This window comes from Scleropages formosus, chromosome 9 (genome assembly GCF_900964775.1).
Source record: "Scleropages formosus chromosome 9, fSclFor1.1, whole genome shotgun sequence".
Taxonomy (NCBI): domain Eukaryota; kingdom Metazoa; phylum Chordata; class Actinopteri; order Osteoglossiformes; family Osteoglossidae; genus Scleropages; species Scleropages formosus.
In genome coordinates this window covers 27,219,163-27,231,628 of record NC_041814.1, presented here as the reverse complement: position 1 = coordinate 27,231,628, position 12,466 = coordinate 27,219,163, and the positions used below count along the sequence as shown (strand labels likewise).

Sequence of the window (12,466 nt, the reverse complement as noted above, 5' to 3'; positions counted from 1 at the left end):
CAAAACAGAGCATCTGCTCCCAATGACTGAACACTATAGAGCTGTGCTCTGATTGGACAGAATGAAAGGCCGGAGGAGACGTACTAATGACTCTCTTTGTAATTGGACAGGGCGAAAGCCAAGAAGGTAGCTATGGGAGATGTGCGTTCTGATTGGATAAGCTAAAGATACAGGAGGGGAGGTACTACAAATGTGTGCTCTAATTGGACAAGATAGGAATCAGGAGGGGAATAACTATAGATCTGTGCTCTGACTGGACAGAACAGGAGCCAAGAAGGGAATTACTACAGATGTGTGCTCTGATTGGACAATACATTAGCCAGGAGGGGAAGAACTATAAATCTGTGCTTTGATTGGACAATACATTAGTCAGGAGGGGAATAACTATAAATCTGTGCTCTTATTGGACAAGGCAAAAAGAGCAGTAGGGACAGCAGCAAATGTCCTAGGAAAGGGTCTGCCCACATCTTGATTGCATTTTTGGCTCTGAGTCAGCAGCCGCCCCCCCTTTCCCCAAGGGAAAAGCGTTTAGGGTTTAGCGACAGACCCTTCAAGGCCTTTCTTGTAGCACATCATCACCCTACCCCCCCCCCCCCCCCCCCAATAAAAACTCCGCTGACGTGGCCTTCTATTCCGCCGTTGTACCCGTCTCCCACCACCGTTGCAGCCCACCCAAGTAAGATACATGAAACAAAGGTCAACATTTGCACTGCTTACTCAAGTAACCGTTGCCCTAGCTCTTTACCAATTAAATATTACCATATAACGTATAGTAAAACTTGAGTACAGTGTACAAATTTTGAAAAATCAATCTGAATTTAGTTCTTTTTTTATTTTAACACCCTTTACTAAGTAGAATAACTGGACTGAAGGCTATCCATTATGGTTATCGCTTGGATGAGGAATCACGAAGCTTTTTTCATGTTCTACAGCAAAATCCAGACCATTTCACTCCCAGGAAGGAATTTGGCTCCTAACAGATTTATCGGTAACTCCAGAATTATGTCATCTCGGTAGATTCTTGCCGTTGGAAAATCCTTGTTATAGACTCTCACAGTAAACGTACAGCTCTTCTGTTATTCACTTTCACTGTGGTTTTTCCAGATGGGTTTTGACAGCCCTTTGGCACGTCGTCCATGGTTGTCTCAATGAAGATAACTGCAGGCCAGCTGACTGCCAACTGGAAGTGTGCATCTACTCCCAGTAGGAGCTTCCACATTTTTTGAGCTTCTCTCATATGTTTCCCACCAAATCCCACTGGCACAGTCACAGTTTACCCACATAGTTGTTCTTGGGTCTTTCATTTCCTTGTGTTTCATACTTGTTTCAAACGTGAACTCTTACAGACGGGTACTGCACGGTGCATTGTGGGAAATCCGAGAGACACCGAAGACATCCATAGAGCGTGAAACATGGGTGTTGACTTTGGTCAAGGTAGGCAAAAGTCAAACCCTATGCTGGGGATGGCTTTCCTCAAGGTCAACGCTACATCTCAGCGCCATCTGCGAACTGTTCTCAACCTCTTGAGGAGATGGCACAGTGACCTCGGGCTGAATGTTCTACTGTGAATTTAAGATCCCGCCCCCTCCTCCAAGGAATCACATTTAATCTATGTGCCTGTCAGGATAAAACAAAGTCAAACACAAGATTTTTGATTCAAAGATGACACACACTGATGGCCTTCTGAACATTCCAAACTTCTTAAATGTCACCAGTTGCTCCACCTTCCCTCTCCCTGTAAACCTTGTTCCTCCATGACCTCTTCAACCCGTCAAGGTGGTCTCTAGTCTGCAACGTGGACGTCCCAGGTGTACCGGGTGTGACAAATTGCTTTAATGTCACAAGGTCTTTGCTGAAATGCTCAGATGTCACATTGCGTCATCAGTTTGCGTACTCGGCGACCTGCTGCTATGGCAACCAAGAGGGAAATACCGTCCCTATGACGACAGTCAGAAAGACTGCGGCTGGATGGAGAAGTATCACCACGGTCCACTTGGCCGGTCCGTGAATGAGACCAGATTGCTTATTACATAAGTTGCATAATGACATCCTTATTGCGATTCGGTGTTTTAGATCCTTCTGGAAAAACGCATGTAACATGAATACATGCTTTGAGTCAACAGCTTTGAATAAAAATAAGAACTTATGCCTCACAGTTTGTCATGTTGCGTTGCTCTTCATCCGGCGTTATTATAACATCTCGAAAAGAAAAGCAAAAGGAATCGATAAAAGGGGTGAAATTTATAAAGGGACTGCTCTACAACACACAAAAATTTAGGGCCTGAAAAATCGGGAGGCACCATTTGTAACTGTACACTATAACGCCTCCTGCCAAGGTTTCCCGAGCGCGATAAAATTTATTGTACCCTCAACTTTGACATTATATTCAGTTGTTATAGCCGCTGTGTCAGACCCCGTGAATTTCCTGTATAAACACAGGTCCCCGGCTGGCATTTCTGTACCAGCGCCCCGTGGCTGAAGTGGCCTTGCACTGCAAACCATAGACTTGGAGGCGAAACAAACAAGACCTCAACTTGAGACTATTATAATTCCAACGTCAATAGGCACCCATGCAAATATGAATTAAACCTGCTTTTTGTACCTTCGCCAGTGCTATTCTTAAACATCCTCAGTGCTTAATGACATCCACGGGGTATATTTCATAAAGTGAATAAATTCAGCTGTGAGAAAATTCCATTACGGTATGAAAGAAGGAGCCTCTAAATGACTCAGATGTTGTATACATATATAGCATATAATATATAGTGTATGTGGGGGGGGGCTAGGGCCTGCTCTCCAGTGGGTCAGGGGTTCGAGTCTCGCTTGGGGTGCCTTGTGATGGACTGGCATGCTGCCCTGCATGTGTCCCCTCCCCCTCCAGCCTTGTGCCCTGTGTTGCTGGGTTAGGCTCCGGCTCCCTGCGACCGCTGCTTGGGACAAGAGGCTTCAGACCTTGTAAGTAAATACATAAATACAGATGGGTCAGTGAACTTTTGGTACCTGTAATCTGAAGCCACCTAAGGCTCTCTCTTTGCTTTCGGAAGTGGGAGTGTATGCGCTCGCGCGCACACACACACACACACACACACACACACACACACTATCGAACCCTCCCACACTGTAGCAGTCAAAACTGCCAGTAAGTCCACCCCCACTTCCCACTTTCCAGGATGCCCTCCGGGGGAGGGGGCTGAGCCGCAAAAGTCGCCCACGGCTCTTACGCAGCACGGCCTCGTACCCTCTTCAACACTCACGGTGGGGAGGCAGCTATCGATCGCCCCACTACCCTGGCAAGGGAGGCCGCTTCTGACTCATGGAGTTTGGGCCCTGGAGGAACGTACAACATCCATTGCAAAAGGTGCAGAATGAAAACAGCTACGGAGGCGCTGATTGGCTGCATCGTTCAGAAACGACTGCTGATTGGCTGGCTAAGTGGCAAAATTTTCCTAGCTTTAGCCAGCAGTCAGTGCCTTAAGATGAATAAATGACCTGCTACCCTGTCATATATATTAAAAACTCTAAGAAACACCAGACTGCTCAAAATAGTGAAACGGAAAACACACATCCAGCAACAAACACCTGTTCAAAGCGCTCCAATGAACCCAGAGAGCACCGAAATGACGCTCCTTCTCATCACACTTAACTATTAGGTGCTTACGGTAGCAGGCAAAAGTTTGAGTACACATGGGCAACAGTGCCACAGACACCAGAGCCTTCGGGTGACGCTTTTACCTCGTTTTTAAATAGCCATCACACTGTATATACAATTTATGGATTTCCTAAATGTGTTTTATTGTACAGATTTTACTCTATGCATGATAGTTTTTACCAGTTATTCATTAATTAAATAAAAAGTTTAAAAATGTGTCGGTGACAAGTTGGATAGAAGAGTAAAGCAGAGGAACTCAAAAGTGTCCAACATCTCTGGGATAGAAGAGCTGTCTCAGCAGCTTTGTTACCCATGACAAAGTAATAATAATAATAATAATAATAATAATGAAAACAACTCCCAGCAAGCATACTGAAACTTTTGAAGAAAAACGCAAAGCGTCAGAACATTCTAGTTCACTAAACGTTATATTACACTATTGAGGGCCATTAAAAATGGTTACACCGTATTCAGGGTTCCCCGTAGGAGGAATCTCAGGCCAGATGGTCCCCTCCTGGGTGTGATGCTGGAGTGGAGGTGTGGATATCGGTACGCAGCAGTGGTAGTCTGGCGCAGCTGAAAAAAAATGAGCTAAGCCACTATCTAAACATTAAAAAATAAAGTTAAAGAGTAAAATACAGCTTCTGGACTTTTCCTGTAAGCAGAACGGCCTTCATCAGTAAACTGTGCTACACCTTCAAGTGGCCTCCTAAATAAATAAGAAACACACACACACACACACACACACACACATTTTCAGAACCGCTTGTCCCTTACGGGGTCACGGGGAACCGGAGCCTAACCCGGCAACACAGGGCATAAGGCCGGAGGGGGAGGGGACACACCCAGGACAGGACGCCAGTCCGCCGCAAGGCACCCCAAGCAGGATTCGAACCCCAGACCCACTGGAGAGTAGGACTGTGGTCCAACCCACTGCGCCACCGCACCCCCCTAAATAAGAAACAGTCTTTTTATATTTATTTAGAGATAGAAACTTGAGTTAACCTAAATGTTTAACTCGTGTTAGCCAGCCTGATCACCTGCACGCACACATGCACATCCACACACACACACACACACACACACACACACGCGCGCACACACACTCCTTTAAAACACAACATTCTTAACAACAACATAATGGGGCAGCAGGGGGCGCAGTGATTAGAGTCATTGCCTTGCAGTCAAAGGATTGAGGGCTGATTCCCACTTCCTGCACTAGTACCCTAAATCAAGATACTGACCCTGAACTGACATATAAAAAATTGCCCAGCCGTATAAATGGGTAAATCAGTGTAAGTAGTTTATTGTACAATCATAACACTGAAAGCTGCTTTGGCCAAAAGCATCACAGTACTATAACTAAGAGTACAGCTAGTAGTGTAGTGGTTAAAGCTACTGCCTTTGGATCCACAGGTTTGATCCCCTTCCAGCTGTAGCACTCTTGAACAAGGTATTTACCCAGTTGCATAAATGGGTGACTAATTTTAAGCTTGTAATAATTATGGCCTTAACACTGTAAGATGCTTTGGAGAAAAGTGTCAGCTGAATGCATTTTCTTAATCCAAGAAGATCTTCTTTAGGTCCGTAGATTTGTAAAAAAATCAATGTTGTGCCCCAACTGGGAAGTTGGTGTTGCTCTGCCAAACTAGCGGACCGAGTACCGTTACTGTACAACATTATTAATCATCTTCTGACGCAGAAAAGCACTTAGTACCAATCGTTAGGAAAGCAGGAAAACACACACTCGGACAAACACAGAAACACGAGCGTAGCGTAGCGTATATGCCGTACACCGATAAAAAGAGACACAGCTCAGTAGAGCTGGACAGTCAGACGAATGACAGACCAATGAGACGGACACAATAAACAGGCTGTTTCATTGGAGGAAACTGATTATATGCATAATGAGGGGAGCAGAATGACCAGATGTTGGTTTGCGCAACCGTGATGCGAAGCCCGAGAGCCGGTCCAGCGGAAAGTGGCCTACTTCACTTACTGAGGGGTTTGGAACAGCCAGATTGTGTCATTCTATGGCAGGGAGACAAGAGGATTTCCCCCCACCACACACACACACACACACACACACACACACACACACACACACACACACACACACACACATTTTCGGAACCGCTCGTCCCATACGGGGTCGCGGGGAACCGGAGCCTAACCCGGCAACTGAGGGTGTAAGGCTGAAGGGGGAGGGGACATACCCAGGACGGGACGCCAGTCCGCCGCAAGGTACCCCAAGCGGGACTCGAACCCCAGACCCACTGGAGAGCAGGACCCGGTCCAACCCACCACGCCCCCCTCACATACACACACATACACACTAAATCTTTTTGGAGCAAGTGTGTTCTTATCCAAAGTCCAAAATGCCCCCCACACCCATACATTTAAAGTAAAGCGGACGGCAACTGGCAGAGAGGAGTAGGAAGGAGTGCGGCCCATCACTGGCGCTCCGGGATCGGCCAAGGGGGGCAGGGGGATGGGGGAATTACGCCATTCCAAGCAACAGAAGGAAGAGCGGGCACGGAGCTGATCCCCAGAGTCTCCTCAGAAGACGTCTAAAACAAGACATGTCTGCTTTCTGCTCGAGCCCCCAACACACACGCACAGAGCCAACAATAAAATCAAAAAGCACACGGAGCACAGACTAATCGAACTGGATTTCAACCCAGTGAGCAGTGTCTCGCACCATGGCAATGAAGCTGCTCTGAAGGGGTGCTCGGTGTGTCCTCGAGCATTGTGGGAATGGATCTGAGGGAAGGGGTAGTGCTCCCTCTTGGCTTGTCCCTTCAAATACCCCCACCCCCCTTCCCCCCGCCAGGCAGCTGGGCCTCCGCCGTAACCCGCCATTTATCTCCATCAGCCCTTTCCCTTCCTCAAATAAAAATGAGCCCGTGAGTCTAAGCAGGGCTCCTCCGGAAAGCGTCGTCCCGGACCGACTGCTCCCCAGGTGTTGACTTCATCCGGCCATAAAACCAAAGCTGGTGATAAAATCACGACTTTTTATTTCACGGCACGTAGCCGGTGAAACTCTCACCTAAAGGATCCCCCTCTAGTTGGGTGTTTCGCACAGCTGGTTGCTTTCCCAAAGCAGTAGTTTCCTTACTGGTACTGGCTATGCCTCTCCACACTCTTGCAGTCCGGGTCCCTAACCACTTTGCCCCCTGCTGTTCGGACTGCATCGTGCTATATGGCTGCATTTGCAAAACACGGCACAGGATAAAGTACCGGTTAATTACTTAATTAATCCATCCATTATCGGTAACCACTTGTTTAATGCAGCATCGTGGTGGTCTGGAGCCTATCCCAGAAACGCAGCCCCCGAGGCAGGGGTACATCCTGGCTGGGACAACACTCCATCACAGTGCAATCATACACATTCATTCACTCACACACACTATGGGCAATTTAGAGTCACCTGTTCGCCTTAAACACCTGTCTGGAAACTCCACACAGACTGATCTGGGTTTATACCCAGGTAGGAATACAGAGTCCAATGGCCGAGCGGCACCAGCGCTACTTGCTGTGCCACAAATGTATCATTAAGTGGAAATCTATGGTTTTGTGCACTCTGAGCAGGAAGCTGCTGCTGTATGGTGGCTCCGTGAGCTCGGACGAAGCGCAGACACACGCTTTTGTACCGAAAGGTAAAGGAATGGAGTGCGGGGGGGGGGGGGGGGGGCTGCTGTCAAGCGGAGAGAGGAGTGTGTGTATAGAGTTTCCTGCTGGGAATGAGTGTGTTTTGTGCTCTTACTCCGTCCTTCCACACCGCTGCCCGTTAGGCCCCCCCTTCCTCCATCATCTATCCTTTCAACCAGCACTGCTGCTGCCGCACACCCCCCAACACACACATACACACACACCACACACACACCTCTTCCCATCCCGTCAAAGCGCAAGGTCCTGACTGCATCCTCCAAAAAAGGGAGAAGCATGTCTAAACACTCCAAGAGTGAGGGGCTACCCCCCCAACCCCCCAACCCCCCACACACACACCCCCCCAGCCAGATACCCCCTGCGTTTACCACCTCTCTCAACAGAAGCGCCACTCAACAAAGACCAGACACCGTCTGCGGGTGCGAGCTTCTTAACAGCACGGGCATCGCCCACGCTCATGTGGAGAACTGACACAACACACTTCTGTCATCAAGGGTCACTATTCTAAGTAAGTAAGTAAATAAGTGGATAAAAAGCACTATTTCCTGCAGCCCCCCTCAGAGTGGAGCGGAACAAAGAGCGGTTGAGTCGGAGTTCTGCGGTCCGACTCCCGAGACCTTGCAGTCGCCCACACGCCGTTCTCGTCTTTTATAAAAATGCCTCCTGCCTGTTACTCTGTTCTTCTCCGTTCTCCTCCATCTGCGGCAGCCGCCTGGGACCCGGGCCGCATCCCCCAAAGCGGTGTTTCGGATCGACCTCCGAAAGCATCCCCGCCATCGACGCTCGCGCCCGAGATCGTGTAAATCCGACGAAAAGCAGCACGGTAAAAACGGAAAGGCAAGTAAACACATTCCAGCGCTGGCGTCATTCCCGTCGCCGAGGTATGATCAACATCACACTCCATTCTTCATGAGGAACGGGCCTGTCGTCTCGCCTGGCCTGCGCTGCCGTCGGAGTCTCGTCATAAAGGAATACGATTAACGGGCAGAACATCCTGTACGCTGGCTCCTCGCGTTACGAATTCCCGAAGAAACAAACATCTTCCGGGTTATTGACTTATTTTTAATAGCACGTTCTTCACTTTTTCATTTTTTGAATTTACTGTTCACGGTGAAGTAAAAGCAACCTGTGTTTACCTGCCCGGCAGATAGGTGGCGGTAAAGAGCACCCTAATGTAATAGGACCGTGGGACTGCACCTCTTGAACAAAACCAGGACAGCTGCACAAGATGGAGGGATGAAACTTTTGACTCTCAGCACCGAATAGGAGTTTTCAATAATTTTCAATAATTTTTCATTTCTTTTTAATTTCAATGAATCTCAGCGGTAGTAAATAATAAGTCCAGCCATCCATCTCATTTCAGTAACCGCTTTGTGCTGAGCAGGGTCACGGTGATCTGGAGCCTATCCCATAACCTTTGGGCGCAAAGTTGGGGTTGGGGGTGGGACGGCACTCCATCGTAGGATATCCACACACACACACACACACACACTAAGGGCAATTCAGAGTCACCAATACACCTGAACTGCATGTCCTTGGATTGTGGGAGGAAACCAGAGCACTCGGAGGCAACTCACACATACACGGGGAGAACATCCAAACTCCACACTGACTGAGCATGGATCAAACCAACGTTCTCTCACACCACTCACCGGTCAATATTTCGGCTGGATGATGTTGCATTAATACTGTGTTTAATTAACATTTTCAACGTCACCCGAAATGCGGACCTCTGTTGTGACCACCGATCAACGGGAAGATTAAAGCTTCCGGAACCCTTGACTTAAACAGTTTTTTTAAATACACCTTTTACTGCCACCATAAATATTAATTAAATAAAAAAGTGTATTTTAATTATAATAGCTATACTTAAGGGTCTTACAGAATGTAACCAGCAAATAAATCAAGGCACATCTGGATTACTACGCTTTTGTTGATCGTGACTTAGTGGTAAAATTGATTTTGTGTTATGAAAAAAAACGAGTTAGAAACTGAGTTCTGACCCCAGTTGTGTTTGATTGTGAAGGAACCTAGACTGGTGGCCCCAAGGTAACAGAATTTTTTAAAAAAAGGGGGGATGATTGCATTTGCACCCTTGAGCAAAGTACTCGACCTGGACCGTTTCAGTAAACACCCGACCGTATGAAGGGATAACAATATAAAGCATAAATTTATTGGACTATTAAAAGCCGGGAGAGCAAAAATGAAACGACCGGAGTGACACAACACACCTTGTTCACGATCTCGTCCCAGAACGTCATACCACGAAACACCAATGAACACGAAGAGTCTGAGCACCAAAGGGAGCAGCAGTTAGGTAGCAGTGCAAGTGTAACACACACACACACACACACACACACACACACACACACACACACACACACACACACCCCACAGATCGCAGGCCTTACCTGGCGGACGAAACTGTTGGACGTGGTGTCCGACGAAGTGCTCCCGTCCGAACCCTTGAAGCGACTTTTCCTCCGTGCTCCTTTCCCGTGGGACTGCGGCAGCAGAGGAAATGTTAATTCACCACGGTACTACCGCGACGCCATCCAGCCAAAATACGGACAGGTGTCGTGAGGTCAAGAGGTGGATCAAAATTTCCGGAACCCTGAACTAAAACGGTTCTGTCAGACCACACACTTTGCAGGAGGTACTGAAGAGTGAGCGCTCTTGACCGTAATGACCATGATGGGTTAAAATGAAACGAAATATCGGTGGAACCCTCCGCTTCATTATAGGGCACCTGGAGGCATAATAGTTAGAGCTGCTGCCTGTAGACCCGAAGGTCGTAGGTTCGAGCCGAGCTGTAGTACTCGTGATCAAGGTACTTACCCTAACTTGCTCCAGTGATGTTACCGAGCTAAAGAGGGTAAACTACTGAAAGTAGCTTAACGTTATAAGTCACTTTGGAATAAAGTGTCAGATGAGTAAATACATTAAAACACTTGAGCACAACTCCAACCTTGCGAAGGGAAACTAATTGTTGGGGTAAATGTTCGAAGGGGACTTTTCACTGTACTGACAATTCAGGGTAAACGCCTTCCTCGCTCAAGGGCTCCCCGGAGGCACCGCTTGATCCCGCATCCCTTGAGACCAAGGGCTGCAGCTCTAACCACTACGCCCCCTGCTGCCCACATGCCGGAGGTTCACAACAAATGCTGCGGTGAACTGCAATATTTTTTATTCGGAATCTGCTGCCAGGTTTCACACACTGTTTGAGGCGTTAGGTAGAGGAAACTGAACGCGGTGGGTTTTCTTCCATGGCAACAGGAAAATATTGCTCCATTACACATCTGCCCACCACCCTTTTTTTAGACATGGGCCCCTTCCTTGGGGACATATAAATGTGAAGAAAATCAAATACCACTGTATGCATTTCTGGGGGGTGAGGCACGTAGGGGTGATATATTTTACCCGGGTGTCCCTTTCTATTTGTGAACCTGGATGGATGGATGCGTGATTCACTCGTAAGAGAACGCAGCGCACGTTGAGTCACACGCACAGACGGGTAAAAAAAAAAAAGTAAAAGAATGTGAAAAGCAAAAAAGACAAAGCACAGATACGTCTTAACTCGTAGTGTAAAGTGAGAGACCGGTCATGAATTTGCGGACTTCGGATGCGCCAACTGTTCGCGAACGATGCGCGCAGACTCTTGGCTCCGAGCGCCCAGCTCCCTGGATACCGATTCGAAAAGTTAGCGTAGTGACGGTCGGCCGATCCTCACACTTCTCTTACACCTACTGCCTGCCAAACTCTTTGGCTGACAATGCGCTTAACCTGCCTGCTGCTTCTGCCATGGCTTCGCACCTGCTGAAATAGACACCTCCCCACCCCCAGTACTAACAATGAGAAACCAGATTCCCTGCTTTCTTCTGCACGTCAGCTCCCTCAGAAGAACCATACAGTTGTGCGTCAAACTTTGCCTCCAGAAGTTTAAAGCTGAAATTCTGCACCACGGACCAGCTGCGCTGCACCACTGTTGGCTTGCAGGTGGTTACGATGGAGTAAAGGCGGAGTGAATTTGGAGTAAAGGTAGTCAAAGTGGGAAGGGCTTTTCTGGAGCTCTGGGCATCTTCACATGTGAGGATCTCAAATGCTTGTTGATGCATGAACCTAAGAGAACTTTATTCTCATGAGGTGCAAATGACAGATGAAGGATGTGCAGAAGGTCAGATGAGGGGTGTGAGAAGTAACGACAACAATAATAATGTATTAATTAACATCATACAATAATTTCTTTTCTACTTCTTCTTCTTATTATTATTCTTATTATCTCCTTTTATCCCATGTTAGACCTAGGTATCTTACTCTGCTCTGCTAGTAAAAGAGAGAAGTACGAAGCGCACGTTCGACAGTGTGGAACCACACGGCACTTACTTGGTCGCTTCCTATATTTCACAGTATTATACACAGTTTTACATGATGACAACCTGCCTCTATAAAACACTCAGCGCGCCATTGTTGCCCAACTTTCCGGCGGGTCTTCGCCGTTTTTTTTTTTTTTTTTTTTTAAACCCCCCTCGAACCCGAGCTCACACGTTTTCCACCACCGCACACTTGACTTGGTCGGACGGCACACGTACCGCGCCGGGCTCCGAGCTCTCCATGTGGATCTCCTGCGAGGCTGACGGCGTCTTCAGCATGTTGCTCTGGACCATCGGACTCGCTCGCTGTCCCGCTGCTCCCGACGTGGACCGACCGACCGGCGGAGCGCGCGCAGCCCTCACGCGCGGCGCGCGGCTCGGAGAGCGAGTGGCCGCATGGCAGCGAGAGAGAGACTCAGAGAGGAGGCGTCCGGAGGGATGCGCGCAAAAGGACTCTCTGCGCGGAGTCTGTGCCGCGTCTCTTCACGAGGAGTCCGGGAGTCTGAGTCAGAGCGGCCGGTTGGGGGGGAGTTGGAGGGGGAGGGGCTCCCCGTTGCAGTGGGCATCTCCCGGGCAGCTTCCCCCCCCCCCCACCACCACCACCACACCGTCCTCCTCTGTCCACTGACTGTCCAGTCAGTCACTCTGTACTTCAGCGGCACGACGATCATAGCACGTGTAACTGTTCTTACACTATTTTTATTTTTATTGATTTGTTGGTGAACTTCGACAGGAATCGTGTAATATTGTTGGACTTTTAAATTTTTTTTTACTGGTT

At 48.2% G+C, this 12,466-nt stretch overlaps 1 protein-coding gene across 1 annotated transcript in view; it reads right to left on the bottom strand.

Moving 5' to 3' along the window:
• The window catches only part of cacnb2a (calcium channel, voltage-dependent, beta 2a), a 78,766-nt gene extending 66,587 nt beyond the window's left edge, over positions 1-12,179 (bottom strand). The window contains exons 1-2 of the mRNA XM_018756841.2: positions 11,908-12,179; positions 9,730-9,822 (exon numbers count right to left, since the gene is read on the bottom strand). Of these exons, the coding sequence (XP_018612357.2) occupies positions 9,730-9,822; positions 11,908-11,982 (168 nt within the window). The 5' untranslated portion in view covers positions 11,983-12,179. The remainder of the gene's footprint in view (positions 1-9,729; positions 9,823-11,907) is intronic.
• Positions 12,180-12,466: the final 287 nt, after the last annotated feature.